The sequence below is a fragment of the Hemicordylus capensis genome, chromosome 7 (assembly GCF_027244095.1).
Source record: "Hemicordylus capensis ecotype Gifberg chromosome 7, rHemCap1.1.pri, whole genome shotgun sequence".
In the NCBI taxonomy this organism is placed as follows: domain Eukaryota; kingdom Metazoa; phylum Chordata; class Lepidosauria; order Squamata; family Cordylidae; genus Hemicordylus; species Hemicordylus capensis.
In genome coordinates, this window is record NC_069663.1 from 4,827,850 (window position 1) to 4,846,315 (window position 18,466).

Here is an 18,466-nt window from a genome sequence, read left to right on the forward strand (position 1 = left end):
TGCCAGCCTTCTGCTGAAGTCACAGGAGCAGGATTAGTGAGAGAGTTGGCAACCCTGCCTGCTGGTGGTGCCCCATGCCAACCACGGGGCCCAGGGAGTTCAGCTAACTGAGCCAAGAGACCCCTTCAAAGTGGTCATCCTCTGATATTTAGCAGGGGGAGAGCAACCTGTCTCCCCTGCGGCTCATGCCAAATTTGGTCCATTTGGGGCCATGTGGGAGCGCTGAACATGGCCTCCGGCAGGGGGTTTAGAGGGAGGGTTCACCACCCTGCCCCAAAGAGGTCCAATGTGGGGGAAAGACCACCCAAGTTCTCAAAGCGGTTTGATGAGAAATCTAGGGTGGGAGTCCCCACTGGCTGCTTAGGAATGACCCCGGTGGGTGTGAACTGGCCCAGCCCATCCTCACTCCTGCTCTCCTCTCTCCTTGACAGGACATGGGAGAAGGATGCCCCTCACTCCGCGGCGTGGGCAGCCTTGATGAGGCAACTCCTGTGGCTCCTCTCAGGTACGTCCTCCTGCTCCTCCTGGGTTATCTGGGCCCATTCTTGATTTATGCCACCTTGGATTTCAAGACCACTTGGGATCCTCTCAAGAAACATGGCCCCTGCCAGGGTTTCATTGTTGGAGATCCAGCTCCAGATGCCATCGGCCTTTGGCACCAGTAACCCTGATGACCACGACAGGTCTCTCTCTGACCAACACGTAGCCAGAAGTCAGATAGAGGTCTTTTCATCTCAGCATCTTCTTCTGAATAAAGGAGATTAGTTTAAACTTGTGTGAATCTCCCTGCTTATCATGGACAAGCTGTTGCCCCGGAGACCCTGTTGACTTCTGCTGTAATGGGAGTGAATTAGCTCCTGAATACTCTGCCATAGAAGTCATGACCCCCAACATTAATAAGCCCAACCCCGCAAGAGGTTCCAGTTTGCAAGGGGCACCCAGTCTAAGTTCTGACTATTGGAATGTGGGGAAGACAGAAAGGAATGAGAGCAGGGGCAGGCAAAGGGAGTTCCAAAGGAGAAGAGCCGATCCGTCTGAGCTAGCTGGGTTCTGGGAGAGGATCCAGGGGTTCAGGCACAGGAGGCCAGGGAGGGTTCTCGTGCACATTTTGCTCCCTAGGGTTTCAAAGGAGGATGGGTGGGGTGGGGGGATCGGTCCCCTAGTCTGCTCTCTGAGGACTGAAGGGCTTTAGGGCTCCAAGGGCTGTTGTGCCTGGCCCACTATTTCTCAGGCCCTGGATTCCAGGTGAGCCCTGCAGCCACCCAGAGCGGGAGAGGGAGACTGGAGCCAGGGTGTGGCTGGCTGCTCCTTCAGGGCTGTATCTGTTGGTGCCTCCTTGAGTGGTTGCAGGGCAAAGGGAGCAACTGGGATGGGGAGCAGTGGAAGCCCCTCTGGGGGGCAGAGGAGGGGGTCGTGGCAGCCCCTCAGAACAGGTGATGCTGAGTCAGACCATTGCTCTACTCTGACCAGTAGCCGCTCTCCAAACCCCAACCAAGGGAGCTGAGCTGTTTTAGAGGTTTTTAAATTAGGCAGTATAAAAATATATATAAATCCAATGAATGAATGAATCAGGAAAGAAAGAAAGAAAGAAAGAAAGAAAGAAAGAAAGAAAGAAAGAAAGAAAGAAAGCCCTATATGTTTTGGAGAGTGGGGAGGGTATATAAATAATAAAATAAAATAAAATAAAATAAAGAAAGTCACCTTTATGTTGCAAGGAGCTTGGAGGGTTCTTGCCTTCACCCCTGCCCACTGCTGGAAACTGGCTACTCTGGGTTCCTTTGACACACTCACTCACTCACTTGTGTCTTTTGTCCTTTTCCCCTCTCAGTGACTTCCAGCCACAGGAGATATATGAAGAGTGCTCCGTGGCCAAAACGAGCAAATGGTCACTGGTAAGGGATGAAAACCCAGTCTGTACATGGCAGGGCTGGGAGGGGGTGGGAAAGACCCCATTTCGAGCTAGAATAGAGGGCGTGTGGTAGAGATCCAGTCTTAGCAGTTTGAAGGGATGCTTTGAGAACTTGTCTGGAAAAGCCATATGCCTTGATATTTGCAGTGGTAGTAGCAGTGAATTGGGTGGGTGGGATGAGTGACAATCCGGGCTCAACTACAAGTGACTCAGGCAAAGGTTGGAGACCCTCGCTATGGAGGAAGCATCATGGGAACTTTTGGGATGGGAAGTGCTGAGAGGGAAGAGGGGTGTGTATACCTGTCTCCCAACCTCGCTTCTTCATTCCGCTCTCCTGCCCCAAATCACTCCCTCCCCCAGGGTTCTAGACTTTGATTTTGTTCTGGACTACCAAGCAGAAAACACATCCAGGAAGGGAGCAGTCTGGAGGGGAACTAGAGTGGGAAAGTCTTCTTTGGGGTAGATGGTGCATTCTTCCCCCACTGCCACTTCTTGGCTCCTCATGGCCCCCTTTCTGGTGTCATTGAAAAGGGCCTCAAAACACGGGTCTGCAGCATCAAGTGGCCAATAGCTCTGCCCAGCAAAGAGAAGAACTTAGCTAGGCTTTCCTTAATTAAAGGCACCATTAAAGAAACCATAGTGTCCCATGTAGCAGGAGGCCTGACTCTTCTTCGGGATCCTGCCACTCCAAATGTTGTGTAATACCCATGATCTCACGCGACTGCCCAGGAATAAGCGGAAAGCTGGTTTCTGAGGTTCAGTAGATTCTTGGGTTTGGTTTCCTCTCTGAGCCCAGTTACACGTTGGTAGACACGGTTTTGAGGTGCTAAGGAGCCACCTCCTGCTTTAAGCTCCTCTGTTAAGAAGGACCTCTTGAAGGAGGGTTGACGTTTGGACCCCAGATGCCCTGGAAAGGTCAAGTGGGCACCAGAGCACCCATTCCTCTCTCCATTCTCATCCACAGAAGTCATTCTCAGAGGGCTCCAGGATTCAGACCGTCAACACTGGGAACGAGATCCTGGAATATGCACATGCCATCAGTTCCCCGAGGAGGTAGAGTTTCTTCTTGAACTTTTGTGTAGGGAAGGTTTTCTGTCCCCCTGCCAGCCTGGATCTGGGATGGATCCAGTGCTGCTGACTGGCAAGAGGTGCAGGGAAGACAAAAATGATGTCTTCATACATTGTGTAGAAGCAGGGGCGTAACTAGGTTGGAGTGGGCCCTGAGACAAGATTCTTAAATGGGCCCCCCGCCGAGAAATTTTTAAATAATAATAATAATAATAATAATAATAATAATAATAATAATAATAATAATAATAATAATTCGATTTCTATACCGCCCTTCCAAAAATGCCTCAGGGCGGTTTACAAAGAGAAAAAGGTGCCTCTTTGCCCCGTAAGCAGGGGGCTTTTATTCTCACATTTCTGTCCTCATTCAAAACATACAAAAAACAGATATACAAAATTGAGCAAATGAGAAGAGAAGAATTATATGGGAGTAAAACCTTTTTTTAAAGGAGTCAGGAAGTGCATCTTTGGAGGCTCAAATGGATACCTTTCAGGCACAACTATTTCCAAGTCAAAAATTCCTTTTTCATGTGGTGTATTTACAAAACCAAGGATTTGAGCTTGAAGTTCATCTAAGCGACTTCCAGTCTGCCAGCAAGTAATACCCGGTGGTAGCTCTGTGGACAGCAGATGCAGCTCCCTTTTCAATCATGAAGCTCTCTGCATTGTGCTCCGTTTTCAAAGTAGAGCTCTAAGAACGGAGCCAAATGCGCTCAGGGGCGTAGCAAGGTTGGAGTGGGCCCTGAGAAGAGATTTCAAAATGCCCCCCCCCCAAAGTCCAGGGCTTACACACACCCCAGGCTTCCAAGGATTTAAGTCTGATATTTCAAAATATGTATGCTGCCAAGAAATACATTTCACTGAATACACACACACTTCACAATATATAGTGATATACATTGAATACTATATCTTTGTGCTACTTTTAATGCCTAGAACACACTAGAAACACTAATGATTCAAATGGGCCCCTTGCTGCAGATTAGCAAAGGAGACTTTCAACCATGCAGGGTGAGCCTATGTTTGTTTTCTCAGAATTCTGAACAAATTCAGTCCAGTTTGATTCCAGGAGGTTTTTCACAAGAGGCTTTGAAAGCCCTTTAACACACATCTCCTCTGGAATGGAGGTGCTGCATTCACATGTGGGCCAGATTGACCCTAAGGGGGAAAAATATAAAAGCACAACACATGCGTCACAGTTCTCACTCATGTCTCAGTTCTCACTCAGACCTGGGTTGCAAAACAACTTGAACAGAAGTGTATTTATGAATGAATGAATGAATAGATAAATAAATTTGTTCGAGAAGTTTTTGTAATTTCCTGCCATGAAACAAGCCACTTCTAGGACTTTTTAGAGGTTTTTTTAAGCCAGCAAATTTTTTAATCAGTCTTCCATGAAATATTCAGAGACTTCTCAGTCTCCCCACCCCCCATCCAAGCCCTATGGCAAGCAGATCCCTACCTGGATATAGGGGGCGGGGGGCGGGGTGTGACCACCAAAAGGAATCCACCTTCTACCTGGCCACGGCTGAGCTGTCTGGCCTGGGAAGAAGAGGGTCTGCTGCAGAGAACTGGAGTGGCCACTCTGACTGCCAGCCTTCTTCCTGGGGCTGGCCAGCCTACTCGAATTCAGGCTTCACGGAGGCCTACACGGAGGCCTCCCTGGAAGCCCCGCCCAGCCGCCGATCAGCTGAGAGGCGCCCGGGAGAAAAGCAGCTTGCCTGCTGCTTGGATGGCCGACCAGGAGGACAAGCAGGAGGGAGGGCAAACAGGGCAAGTGGCTGAAGGGTCTTGGGGCTGGGCAGGGGGCAATGGGGAGTCATGGGAGGTGTCTCTGGGGGGCCCCTCAAGGCAGTGGGGCCCCGAGGCGACGGCCTCCCCCGGCCTCATGGTAGTTACGCCCCTGCGTAGAAGCATTCACTCTTCCAAGATGTGGTGGTGATGTCCGCTAGCTTGAAGGGCACAGAGGATAGCTTCCTGGAGGCCTGCCGGATGGCTGTCCCCTATTGGAAGCAGAGTGCTGGGCCAGATGCATCTTTGGTCTGATCCAGCAAGGCTCTTCCGAGGTACTCAGGCCATTGTATTTCTTCCTGCAGTGTCTTCACGGTTGAGGAGGATGGATGGTTTCTCCAGACCGTGGACACCGAATGGTCTTGTGAGGTCAGGAAACGATTCCAGTCGCTTTTGTGGATGGGCTGGTGGGGGGGGTGAGGGGAGATTGCATCTCCACCGTCAGGAGACAGAGGGGGGTCAGATCCTGAAAGGGGAGGAAATCCAGCTGCTGCATGTTGGCCAGAGGATTACAGTGGGAACGTCGTGGCTAGGGAAGGATTCTGCCACCCTCTGCCTCTCCTTCCAATGGCCACCTTTCTGGGTTGGTGTGCTTTGGATTGGAGGCATCAAACGGCTCCCAAGACCCTGAGACGGGTCAGGAGAGGAGAGGGTCTTCCTGGCAGAGATCCTCCAGGTCTCTTGACTGAAGAGGCATTTCTGTAGAGACAATCATGGTCCCCTCAGGTAAAAACAGCCCACAGCAGGAGGGATGGCCCTCACTCCGGACTCAGGGGCCCACCTTGTCTCTCCCTTTGCAAAGGCTGAGCTAACCCTGTTTCTTGGGGAGAGGAGAGAAGAGGAAATGAAGGGGTGGGATCAAGAAGGCTCTCTGGGCCAAACTATTGATGCCAGTGGGTCCCGTTCCTCTTGGTTTCCATTCCCCATGAAAGGAATGCAGAAGAAATGACAAGAAATGACAACAAGCAGTTAGCATTCCATTCTGGAGCTCCCATGCAGTGATGTTTCTGTTAATGGCTGGTTTTGGGGAGGGAAAGAAAGAGATTTCACAGACCTACCTGTCATGCTGTCTTTGGACTAGAGCTCCAGAGTGCAGCCAACTGATTCTGATGGCCCTTTTGAAGGATGGTGGCCAGTTTGCTGACCACAGTAGATCATATCACAATGGAGGTTCATGGTTGGACATAGGACGAAACCAAATGGCCACAAGCATGTGGTGGCTGTGCCCTGGCACTCCCAACCAGTTAGAATTAGAACACATGGTTTCTTTTTTATAATTTTTTTTTGTCTTAAAAAAAAACCAAAATAATTTAAAGAAATAAAAATGAACTCAAAGAAAATGTCAGGGGGAAAACTCCCTACGAATCCTGGGCCCTAGGAAGATCAGAGTGAGTACACTCATAGGAAACCTTTGTCTCATTTGCAGAGTCCTGACATCCAAGAGGCCAAGATCCCAGAAGACAGCACTAGGGATCAGGAGCTGGACGTGGAGAGCTTTGTCAGTTCCCCAAGGTACTCTTTTCTCACCTGGAGGGGCAGCTCCATCGCTCATGGAAGTAGAGGACCTTCCTTAGAAGCCCATGCAAGTTTTTTGGGGGGTGGAGGTGGTTAGTTTAGCAAGAAGCCAAGGGTGGACAGAAGGTGCGAGCAGCATGGAGGGTTGTTTCCATGGAGGCAGGTGTCTCCATGCCCAGCCCGTGGGCTTCCTGCAGGCATCTGGCTGTCCACTCCTGGAAACAGGGTGTTGGGCTGCATGCCTCATTCATCTCATCAAGCAGAGCTCTTTCTAAGCACTCGTGTTCTGATCTCATGTGTCTTCTTTCTTTCTTTTCTTAGCGTCCAGAGGCCAAGCACCGTGTTGAGGAGGCTGCAAAACACCGCCGCTGACCAAGAGCCATCCCTTGGAGAGGTCAGGAAGCCTCAACATCCAGTCCCTCCCTCGGAAGAACTGTGGGTTGGGCGTGTGGGTCCCCCGTGTTGCCCGGGAGTAGAGAGCATGTGGAATGGCCACAATTTTGATGCTGCCGGGTGGGCGGCCATCTTCTGACAGTTGTTTGCTTAAAGCTATGGTAAAGGGATAGCCATGCCCTTAACAACACTGCATCACAATGGTGGCACGGTGGGGGTGATAGGATTAAAGAATATGGCCGCAAGGAGATGGTGGCTATGGCCTTGACTTCTGGTCGAGATCTCACAGTTAAAGGTGGAACATCCTGTTGCTTTAATGGCAACCATTGAAAAACAGTGACAAATACATGAAGAATGAATAAAAATACAAAACAATAAGCAAACTCAACCAAACCAATGAGAAATGAACTAAATGAAAAAGGGGAAAGAAATGGGAAAGAAAGAGGAAAGGAGACCCAGTTTTGGCATGTTTTTGCACGTGCCTTTAGTGTCCTCACTAAGGAGCCGACTGAAAGCATGAAGTGGACTGGAAGTGGTCTTTTCCAGTCACCAGAGCCATCGGGGCCCCAGTTGAGTGAGGGAGCGCAGCATGTCTTGGGGTGGGGGGAGTTGATGCCTTTCCCCTCTGCCATTTGCATGAGTGCGCGAAGGCCTGAAATCAGCCCGACCGACCTTATTGCGAGGAAGGCGGGCATGAGAGAGGAGCTCTTTTGCCATCTCTCCTGCCAGCCTCCAGCCAGCATGCCTGGGCTCCAAAGTGGTTTTTAAGAAAACTGAAAATCAGGAAAGCAGGAAGAGTTGTGTCCAGAACGGGACGATCCCCTTCCGGCCCACTTCCTGCGTTCAGCTCACCCGGTGATGACCGCTGGAAGGTGCCAGGCTGGCCTTTTCCCTGCTGAAGCCTAGGAAGCTCAATGAGAGGGCCAGAGCAACCATTTCTCCCCCTTCTCTCCTTCACAGAGTTCTTCCTTCCCGGGGGCCGAGACTCCACATGCCAGCGTGGAGGAAGAGGGGTCGGAAGAGGACTATGCCACCAGTTCCCCCAGGTACCTTTCTCAGCTGAAGGGCCGCTCCAGGGATCATAGAGGCGGATCACCTTCCCTGGGAGCCTTGGTTGATTAGACATGTTCATGGAGGAGAAGCCAGTTGAAGACTATTACCCATGACAGCCAAGGAACCTCCGAATCTCGAGATCTCTCTCTCTCTCTCTCTCTCTCTCTCTCTCTCTGAATAAACACACTTTAATGCCACATGTAACCAGGTCTCAAGTGGTTCACAAACAACTAAATAGGCATCTGGCTGTCCACTGTTGGGTTCTGGGCTACACGTGTCTTTCACTTGATCCACAGGGCATGCATTGCTGTTCTTATGCCATGTCTCTCCTTTCTCCTCTCAGAGTCCAGAAGCCAAAGAAGTGGCTCATCAAGAAGATGATGAAGAACACCTACACGGTTGAAGACTCGTCCTCTGCGGAGGTGAGAAATGATCCATTTCATCATCGATTTTTTCATGTGAACGGGCTCTAGGTTGTGTTTGTGTGTTTGTGTGTGTGTGTGTGTGTGTGTGTGTGTGAGTGCCCTGTTCCCCAGCAGGAGACAGAACATGGAATGGTTCTAGTTCTAGATGCTGCAGGATGGGAGGGATTGTGATTGGTGGGATGGGAGGAAATGCAGCTGAGGCATTGGAAAGGGGGCAAAAATGTGGTGAAAGGCTCTTCTGGGCTGAGATGCCAAATGCCTTTTCTACCAAGAGGCAGGTCTTATTTTAGAGCAGGATGTCTTCCCAACCGTCCCTTGGGCTTGGTTCCTCTCAGAAGCCTCGCAAGGTCAACGCAAGCCCTGAAACGCTCCCGATTCTCTTCTCTCTCCTCCCCAGTGCTCCTCTACAGACGAGGACGATACGATGCATGACATCAGCAGCATCGAGGACGAGGTGTGGGACTCTCCGCTGACCCCCAGTTCGGCCAGGTAGGTACCCTCGTCTCAGCTGAGGAGCCAGTAGGGAGCTGGGGGGATTTTAGCGTAGCCAGCAGAAGGCTGCAGGGGACAGGGGCAGCCCCCCCATGTGTGAGCCCCATAGAGGGATGTTTCCTCCTACCTGCTCCCTGAGAAATCTGGAGGGGGAGTTCACCCAAGGAGGCCGATTGGCAGCAGGTGCAAGACAGACACCAGCAAGTCTATTGCTGGCTGTTAGCAGAGGGAGCTCTGAGACCCCCATGCTGTTGGCATGAGCGGGTGTTGGGGAGAAGGAGCAGGGGAGGGCTCCTGTCTCGATGCCCCCTTTGAACACTTCCCAGGGCTTCTCAGTGGGGAACGAAAGGCTGGACTTGGGAGATCTCTGGCCTGATGAAGTTCCCCTGCCAGCCACCTCCCAAGGGAGGCTAGATCTTTCCTTAGCATCTCCTTGGGTGCCCGTTTACTTCTTCAGCTGGCTGCCATCTCCAACAGGACAGTTCTTTGAGAAGCTTTTCTCTCTCCTCTCCTCTCTCAGGAAAATCGGCGAAGAGGAAAGAAGAGGACAGCTGGCCCCAGATTGGTTCTCCTCGGTCCATCTGGGAGAGGTAAGGGGCGCAAACCAAGGGTGACTTGACTCCAGCCATCTGCCCCTCCTTTCCTGCACTACACAAGATGGCGGCTTGGATGGCAGTCACTGTTCACACGGGAGGTGGGGACTTGCCCTTTCCCCTTGTGGATGTCTTTCCCTTCCAGTTGACCTCATGCACCCTGAGCCAAAGGCAGCACCCTCCAGGCCAGATGTGGGTGCAGACACCCATGGCACTGGCCTGGCCCTGGGGATTCTCCTGACCCATAACCGTCCCTAGGACTGTGTGCTGAGGCCTGACCCTCCTCTTCTTCGCAGGGGAGAGCAACAAAGAAGATTGGGGATGTCATCCGTAGCGTGGAGTATGCCAGTGAGGTGGAGGAAAGGTTCCCCGAACTCCTGGTGGGCCTGGTCAACAAGATCCTCACCGGCCTGCAGAACACCACCAAGGGAGTCGGGAACCGAGACAGCCAAGACCTGCCTCCTGAGTAAGTCATGGCGGTGGGGAAAGCGGGGCCAGCAAGTCTTCCTTCCAGCACTCTGGGAGGACAGGCTAGGGTCATTTCTCCCATGTCCCACTCTGATGGGTGAGCAGCATTTCTGGCCTGTTGGGGTGACTCTGGCACGGAGGTCCCCTCCCTCAGCTACACAGAGGAGAGCCCAGAATTTGCAGCCCTCTTGGCTCTGCAGAGAGCCTTAAAATGCATCTGCAGTGTTAAAAAGCCAGCTGTGGATAAAGTCACTTCACCTCTGTGGTCTCCCTCCCATGGTCCAACTCAGTCCCTCCACCCTTGATACTACGCCACCCCGCAAGGAGTCCCTCCCTTGTCCACTGCCTCCACCCTTGACATGGTGGTGACAGCAACCTTCTCTTCTCTGCAGGGAGACCGCGCAGATTGTCCGAACCCTGCTGGAGAGGGTGGCAGAGGTGACCCCAGAGAAGACCTGCTGGGAATCCCTGTGCTCTCCGCAGAGCTGCCTCCAGGGTGTGGCCCTCTTGGTGAGGTAAGTAGGAGTGAATAGGAGATTCCTCAGGAGGCCTGGGGGCTGGTGTGGTTTGGGTCAGGTCTGCTCTTTCTGGGCCTCCCGCCCAGGACTCAGCAGGGGCCTTTGTGTGTTGCAGGGCTCTCCTCCAGACACCATCCTCCACAGTGGCCAGGCTGAAGGCATACCTGGCTTCCCTCTTCAGCCTCGATAAAGATCCAGAAGAGCATTCCCTTGCAGAGGTGGCCTTCTTTGTGGAGGTGAGAAGCATTTTCCTCAGCTGGGCTTCCCTGAGAGGAGGGTTTGGCCCCAGGGGCTGATGGGTCTTCTGCTCCTTTCCCTCTTTTAGCTGCTCCTGAAAGACCAAGACTTTGCTGCCTTAGAGAAGACCTGGATGCTCCTGGTAGCGTGGCTAGTCCACCCCAGCCAGAACATCCGCTACCTGAGCGAAAGGGGTCTTCTCCACATTTATGGAAAGCTGAAGGCGGTGAGTGACATCCCTGGGCATGGAGCATCCCTAGACATGGAGACTCCTCTCTTTGGGGAGCCCTTCCTGAGGCTGGTGCTCCTAGGCATTCCCAGGTGTGACAGGAAGATTTTTCCAGTTGGGAGGATTCAGCCTGTGGAACCCTTGCCACAGGATGAAGGAGAAATCCTTAAGGGAATGCATCTCTCAGTGGGAGCCCTGATTCCCCACGTGCTCCAATGCCGCCTTCTCACCCCTCTTGGATGGAAGCCAAGCGGCATCAAACATGGACAGCTATGTGGTCCATTTAGCAGGGGGAAGACTAGCATGTGTTCTCAAGGATCCACCTTTTCCCTCCCTAGGCGAAGAAACCCCAGGATTTTAGTGCTGGGATCCTGGGAGGGCTCAGGACCTCCAGTCTGGATGCCACTTTGGGGGTCCTGGCCTTCATGGAGCGGCTGAGGCACTGTCCATCAGAACACCAGGCCACGGTGAATGCTGTCCTGGCTGCCCTGTGCCGCCCTCTCTTCCACCACGTGAGTACTTACATGCCAGCCCTCCGCCCCGGCTCTATGAGGGCCGGCCAACCTGCAGGTTCCGAACGGGTTGGAGAAGGGAAACCAGAAACCCCCTAGAGACCCATGCAAGCTCTTCTGCATGGTGATGGAGGTGAGGAATTCCTCCCTAATAACAACCCCTGTTCTTCTTTATAGGAGAAGGCTAAGATCCGAAGGGCAGCCATGAGGACCCACCTGGATCTCCTGCAGCACCGCCACCACCATCATGAGGGTACAGAGGAGAACATCACGACCCTCATCGCGGTGCTGATGCATGTGGAGGATGAGGACCTGGAGGTAGCACAGGTGAGAGCCCACTTCTTCCTGCCACCCCTACGAAGGTGTTTAGGCTTCCCCAAGTCCAGCCACCCAGTGGCAGGCCCCAGAGTTAGCCTCACGGGATGGTGAATTCACGAGCTGTCCCGCTGTGGTTTGGCCTATCCAGGCCCTACTCCTTGAAGCCTCCTAAGAGGTTTCTTGGAATCCCTTGGCAGCCTTTTTCACTCCCATTCCGGTCTTTCTTTTGGCAGGCTGCGAAGGACAATCTGAGCCTCCTGGCGGAAGCCCTCCTATGGCACCTGGAGGGCAAGCTGCTGGCGCGGGATTCTTACAGCCTGCAGGAGCTGCTCCACAAGATCGCCAAGCGTCTGGTAAGGGCAGCCCCTCCCTGTCCGTCCCTCGGCTCAAATGGCTCAAGGACCTTTGGGCGATGCTTTGCTCACTCGGGATTTGTCTTTGCTCTTGATCCCAGATTCGGCAGCTCGGCACAGAGGACGCCGTGGAGATGGAGGCCACCAAGATCCTGGGCTTCTTCCGCAGCGAGCAGCCTTCAGTGAGGAGAACGGCTGCTCTGCTGATCGGTAAGCGAAACAGGACTTTTGGGTCTCCCTTAGTGGGTCGTCTTGGTGGGCAAAGGTTCATTCTCTTGGAAGGCACTGCCAGAAGGGTGTGGAGGGGCAGGAGCTGTTCCCTCCCCAGGAGGACTGGCCCAGTGCATGTTAGCGAGGTCTCTTGGCTTAATTTCCACCCAAGGTGACATAAGAGTCCCTGGAGGAATGGCTCAATCTGTCAGTCCCAGACGGAGCAGAGAGGGGAGGATTTCCTCTCCTGAATGATCGGGTTCTCCATGCACAGTGTCCTGAACTGTGGTCCCATTTCCTTCCACCCTTGTTTTTTAGGTCACCTGGTCCACAAAAAGGGCAGCATCCTCACTGAAGGGAACATAGAGACCTTCCATGCTGGTAAGTGCCGGTTTCTGGGTGGGAAGGGGAAGTTTCTGTGAGGGGAGAGGCCTAGATTTAGGGACCACAGAGCTGGAATGGGCCACCTGTCCCCTCAAATGGAAGGTCCCGCTTGCATCCTCAGGGATGCTCAGCAGTAGGCTTTCCCAGAGTGCAGGGGAGAAAGAGTCAGGACTTGCGCCCTCTTGGTGTGGAAATGGTGGGGCTTGGCCAAGGGTGGGGTGATCTCTTCATGCCATTTCTGAACCTTCTCCTTCATCCCTCCAGCGCTGGAGAGCTTGCTTGGCGACCATGACCCCGAGGTCGGGAGAGTTGCCTGCAAGACAGAGAAGATCGTGAAGAAGGCCTTTTCCCTCCACTCCCGGCACGGGCTGCGGGCTGCCGTTCGGCGCTTGTGGGCGGGCTGTAAGAAGAAGAGACACCCGCCAGAGTACGGTGATCTCTCCACCTGACCGACTGGTGAGCAGACCAAGGCAGGGCTTCACTTGAAGGGGCCCCGATGGTTAGGGAGGGGGCTGGGGCTGCAGGAAGGGTGGGCAGGAATCTGGGCAACCCTCCCTCGTGTTGGAATGCCATCTTCGGCCCTTGTGTCTGGTTGTACCAGTAGCCAAAGGGAAAGAGGAAAGATCTCTCTTCCCTCTGGGAAATGAGGACACAGATATTCTGCCAGGAGTCCCTGGTGCTTGGTGGTGTCATGGGGGAGAGTGTGAGAAGACCCCCCATCTCTGAACCAATGTCCTTCTCTCTTTCCAGGAACAACAGCCCCGTGCTCTCCCCTGGAAGATCAGCAGCTGAAGGGAGGTTCAGGAAAGACCGTGCAGCGCAGGGGCCTCCCAGAAGACCTCCTCCAAGCGCGTGGACACAAGATCTGTCCACAAGAAGACATCCAGCAGGGAAGTGCAGTTCTGTCTGAGGAGTGAGGGGGAAGCAGGCTCCACTCCCCTGGCCCAAGGAAGCCCCGCCTCTGGGGTGCAGAAGCCCCTCCCCTTGCTTCTGCTGGCAGGCTGTGGGAGGAGGCTACAGGACCACCCTGCCCCCAAGTGGCCCTTTGGAACCAGTCTTGGGCTTCCCTTGGGTCCGGGGAGGCTGTGTGGCCCCAGCAGGAGGGCAAGGTCACTGCCTCCCACCAGCTGGCCAAGGAGCGCCCCCTCCTCCTTCCACCTTTCTCCCCTTCCCCAGCGGCCTGGCTTCCCCTGGCAGGGGAAGCCCCATCCAGGCATCCGCCCCCTCCCCTGCCAAGGGTGTGCTCCTCCCCCCCTCCACTCCCGCAGCCACGCCTCACTCCCCCCTCCGCTCCCTCCTCCTTCCTCCCAAACCGGTGCAGCAGCAGAGGAGCCTGGGAGACTCTGGGGGCCCCCTGCAGCCCCAGTAGCGCCCCCTGGTGCTGCCCGGTGGCAGGCCAGAGAATCCTCCTCTCCCTCCTGCTCCATGCTGTGGCTGCACAGTGGGGAGCCCGAATTCTCTGGCTTGCCCCCCCATCAACCCCCAACCCACTGCCCGATCCCTGCTTGCTGGGCTGCCAGAGTGGAAAGGGAGGAGGAGCAGGGCAACCCCACTGACGCTGCTTTGTGCTTCTTGCAGGCATGTGCTGCTGCTGGGAGGCTGGAGGAGTCGATCCGCCCCAGAAGAGGAGACCAAGTGAACATGCCTGCAAGGAGCAGTGGGGTGGGTGGGGGCTGGCTGGGACTCCCCCCAATTTTGTTTGCCCTGCTATTCCCTTGTTCCGTGTGACCATGGGCTTCCTCCCTTCCCTCCCTCCCTCCCTCACCCTCCCTCCCAGGGACAGAATGGGCTTTGCTGGTCGCCCTGTTGGGGGCCGAGTAGGAATTTTTGGCTTTCCAACAGATTGGCCAAGATGGAAAGTTTTTTTGCCTACTCTATTCTGTCCTGTTTTGTTTCCTTTAGTTAGAAAGTTAAGTGACGACTTGTAACCTATTTAAATATATTAATAAAGTTGCCCCTTTTGTTCAAAACATACCGTCGTGTCTGAGTTCCTCTTTTCTTCTCGTCTCTCTTGGAGCGTTTGTGCCCACAGACTCCCAAGCTCACCTCTTGGCTGAGGGAGACGCTGCTACACTGCTACAGGTCCATGCAAATGCCTCTTGCTTGGAAGCACTCACTCAGACAATTGGCTTGGATCACTCCAGAGGAGCCCACTTAAGGTTTGCCGCCAATGAGGTCCATCTAGCTCAGTATTGCCTACACAGACTGGCAGCAGCTTCTCCAAGGTTGCAGGCAGGAATCTCTCTCAGTCCTATCTTGGAGATGCTGCCAGGGAGGGAACCTGGAACCTAGATGCTCTTCCCAGAGCGGCTCCATCCCCTGATGGGGAATCTCTTATAGTGCTCACACGTCTAATCTCCCATTCAAATGAAACCAAGGCAGACACTGCTCAGCTAAGGGGGGAAGAAACGCTTGCTACCACAAGACCAGCTCTCCTCTCTTCTGAGACGGGTGCTCTAGGCACCCATCTCTGGGTGCACTCAGGCAACAAGCAGCCTGAGCACCCATCTGATCCCAGTGCCGGGGTAAAGGGCACGCTCGCACCCTAAACTTTGTCTAAAGGCCAGGCTTCAAAGTGGGGTTAGGCGGGCCAGCAGCACTGTGATCCATAGGGATGCCTGCGCTGCAGACGAGCAGCCTGGGTTAAACTGCTTCTGGGAACCGTCTTCCTGAGAAACATAGCTAGAACAGTGAAGAGGGAAGCAGACGCAGGACAGAACTGGCCCCCACCCGCACCACGATCAGTTAAGAGCAGAGAGCTGGAAATCACGGAGCTGGAATTGCATCTGCTTTGCTCTCAGAAGGTCCCAGGTTTGATCCCTGTCGTCTCCTAAATCTGCTTCCTTGCAATTTCACCCCATGGAATTTTTAATCCAATTTCTAATCCAGTCCTCGGGGGCAACAGAGAAAAGCTGCCTGTGACCTTGGAGAGCTGCTTCCAGTCAGAATAGACAATATTGTGCCAGAAAGTTCTGAGCCAGGCGGACCCAGGGTCTGACTTGGTATAAGGCAACTTCCTATGTTTCTACTGGGGGCAGGACTAGAGTTGTGAAGGCCTGGAAAGATGGTCTTCAAATACCCAGAAGATCATGGAAGGAGGAGGGAGGAGTTCAAGAGATGCATCATGACATTTCACAACAGAAACGGAAGAGGAGCAATGTTATATCCATTGTGAAGCACTAAAAAGGACTGTAGAAATGATAAATTCTGAGTGTGTTTTCTCTTACGCAAACTACCTGCCTTCCCTTGGCACATTATAGTTGCTGCACAAGGGTGTGGTCTGGTTTCGTTGCACATCTCGACTGTATGCTAGAACACTAACTCATCATTCGAAGGTCAGGGGTCCTCATATTTGGGTCTCCAGATGATACTGAACTACAACATCCCTGGCCACCATGGCCTTATAGAAGAAGGAACAGACTGGTTCTCTGTTGCTCCTTAGGGCTGGGCTACTAGAATCCATGGGTTGAAATGGCAAGGAAGCAGATTTAGGCTAGGCATTAGGAAGAATTTCTTAATTGTAAGAGCTGTTCGACAGCGAAGCAGTCTCCCTCATGCAGTGGTAGGCTTTCCTTTGCTGGAGGTTTTCAAACAGAGGCTGGACAGGCATCTGTCCGAGCTGCTGTAGCAGTTTCCTGCACGGAGTAGGGGACTGAAGAACTCTAAGGTACCTTCCAACTCTGACATTCTATGATCCTGTGATTCTATGGGAGTTGTACATAGGAACATAGGAAGCTGTCTTATACCAAGCCGGACCATTGGTCTGCTTAGCTCACTATTGTCTATACGTGTTGGAGATGGAGTTCCAGTGCATCGACCTTTTGCACCAACTAACCTAATGGCAACTAGGGGCATTGGGATCAGAGGGAGCTAGTCAGGGTCTCCTCACCTGTCCCTGCTTGCCTCTACTCTATGAACCCTGCTTTGACTCCTCAGGTACCTCCTGTGGTGAGTCAATCTTCTTTGTTTCCTCCTAGAGAGATGATGGAGACATTTCCCCCTCTCTCTCCCTGATTGATTGATTGATTGATTGATTGATTGATTAAGTGCTGTCAAGTCTGTGTCGACTCTTAGCGACCACATATATAGATTCTCTCCAGGATGATCTGTCTTCAACTTGGCCTTTAAGGTCTCTCAGTGGTGCATCCATTGCTGTCGTGATCAGGTCCATCCACCTTGCTGCTGGCCATTTTCTTCTCTTGCCTTCAGCTTTCCCCAGCATTATGGACTTCTCAAGGGAGCTGGGTTTTCGCATAATGTGTCCAAAGTATGATAGTTTGAGCCTGGTCATTTCTGCCTTGAGTGAAAATTCTGGATTGGTTTCTTCTGTGATCCATTTGTTTATTTTCCTGGCTGTCCATGGTATCCTCAAAAGTCTTCTCTAGCACCAAAGTTCAAAAGTGTCAATACTTTTTCTATCTTGCTTCTTAAAAATCCAGCTTTTGCATCCACAGAGTGTCACGGTGAAAACAATTGTCCAAACTATTCTAATCTCTGTAGGTATAGACACTTCATGGCATCTAAATATCTTTCCCAAGGCCTTTATTACAACTCTGCAAAGTGCTAGTTGAATAGATGATGATGATGATGATGATGATGCTTAGTACCGCAAGACCAGCTCTCCTTCTCAAACAACTTGTGGGAATCCAAATTTAAGAAGAATTTAAGAACGCTCCTGCCTTGGACGCTCTCTGCCCCGAAGCTTCCCACGTGGCCAGTTTGGTGCATTAGCATCATTTTCAGAATTGTAGACCGCCTCCCCCTATTCAGATTGCAAGTAAGATTTCATTCATTCATTCATTCATTCATTCATTTGATTTTTATACCACCCTTTCAAAAATGGCTCAGGGTGGTTTACACAGAGGAATAATAAATAACTAAATAAGATGGATCCCTGTCCCCGAAGGGCTAACACTCTAAAAAGAAACATAAGATAGACACCAGCAAAAGTCACTGGAGGGATGCTGTGCTGGGGATGGATAGGGCCAGTTACTCTCCCCCTGCTAAATAAAGAGAATCACCACGTTAAAAGGTGCCTCTTTGCCTAGTTAGCAGGGTATTGCTCATGCTCTTCCCCAGGAAAAAAACCACACATTTATTCTATGCAGAAACCACATGCTTTTTTAAAAACAAAAACAAGTTTTACCACAAGCAAGCATTGTGTAAGACTATGTGTAAGACAAATCCTATGATATTTATTTAGACTGCCTTCCTGGCTTCCTAATGTCCACCACCCTCTTGCCATTTTAAGCAAATCCAGACTCACAGTTTCATCAAAAATGTCCAGGTGTTCAGTTTTAAACATTTCCCCCCTCCGTTTCAAAGCACTTAGGACTTCACTGTGAATATAGGAACTTAGGAACATCAGAAGCTGCTCTATATTGAGTCAGGCCCTTGGTCCATCTAGCTCAGTATTGTCCACACAGACTGGCAGCAGCTTTTCCAAGTTTACAGGCAAGGGTTTCATATGCATTCGTAGTTTGTTGGTTCAATAAAAAAATCTTGTCCTAAAAAATAAAATAAAAAATTTTGTCCTAAAATCTTGTCCTAAAAAAATATTAATAATAATCTTGTCCTTGCTTGGAGATGCTGCCAGGGAGGGAATGTGGAACCTTCTGCATGCAGTTTTCAAACATTATTCCTTAAAGGAGCATTTTATTGTCCCTTGGACTGTGTTAGGGATGGGGCTGTATTTCAGTGGTAGAGTATCTGCTTACAGATGCTGAAGGTCCCAGGTTCAATCCCTGGCATCTACAGGGAGAGCTGGGGAAAACTCTTGCCTGAAACTCTGGAGTGCCACTGCCAGACAGAACAGACAATATTGAGATAGATTGGGGTTCCCAACAGGGGGTACAAGTACCCCTAGGGGTACTTCAAAGGCTATCGGAAGAGCCAGCGTGGTGTAGTGGTTAGAGTGCTGGACTAGGACCAGGGAGACTTGAGTTCAAATCCCCATTCAGCCATGATACTAGCTGGGTGACTCTGGGCCAGTCGCTTC

General features: G+C 52.1%; 1 protein-coding gene across 3 annotated transcripts in view; it reads left to right on the top strand.

Annotated features, from left to right (window-relative positions):
* LOC128332911 (uncharacterized) overlaps positions 1-14,440 on the top strand; it is a 192,658-nt gene extending 178,218 nt beyond the window's left edge. For 2 of the 3 annotated variants that reach the window (XM_053267731.1, XM_053267729.1), the window contains exons 13-19: positions 11,030-11,203; positions 11,381-11,530; positions 11,755-11,874; positions 11,976-12,084; positions 12,403-12,465; positions 12,733-12,924; positions 13,219-14,440. In XM_053267731.1, coding sequence (XP_053123706.1) covers positions 11,030-11,203; positions 11,381-11,530; positions 11,755-11,874; positions 11,976-12,084; positions 12,403-12,465; positions 12,733-12,917 — 801 coding nt within the window. In that variant the 3' untranslated portion in view covers positions 12,918-12,924; positions 13,219-14,440. Of the gene's footprint in view, positions 1-4,549; positions 4,751-5,073; positions 5,138-6,194; positions 6,281-6,604; positions 6,678-7,636; positions 7,723-8,072; positions 8,152-8,551; positions 8,644-9,166; positions 9,237-9,535; positions 9,706-10,099; positions 10,223-10,340; positions 10,462-10,550; positions 10,689-11,029; positions 11,204-11,380; positions 11,531-11,754; positions 11,875-11,975; positions 12,085-12,402; positions 12,466-12,732; positions 12,925-13,218 lie in introns of those variants that run through there. The other variant, XM_053267730.1, reaches the window with a different exon arrangement.
* Positions 14,441-18,466: the final 4,026 nt, after the last annotated feature.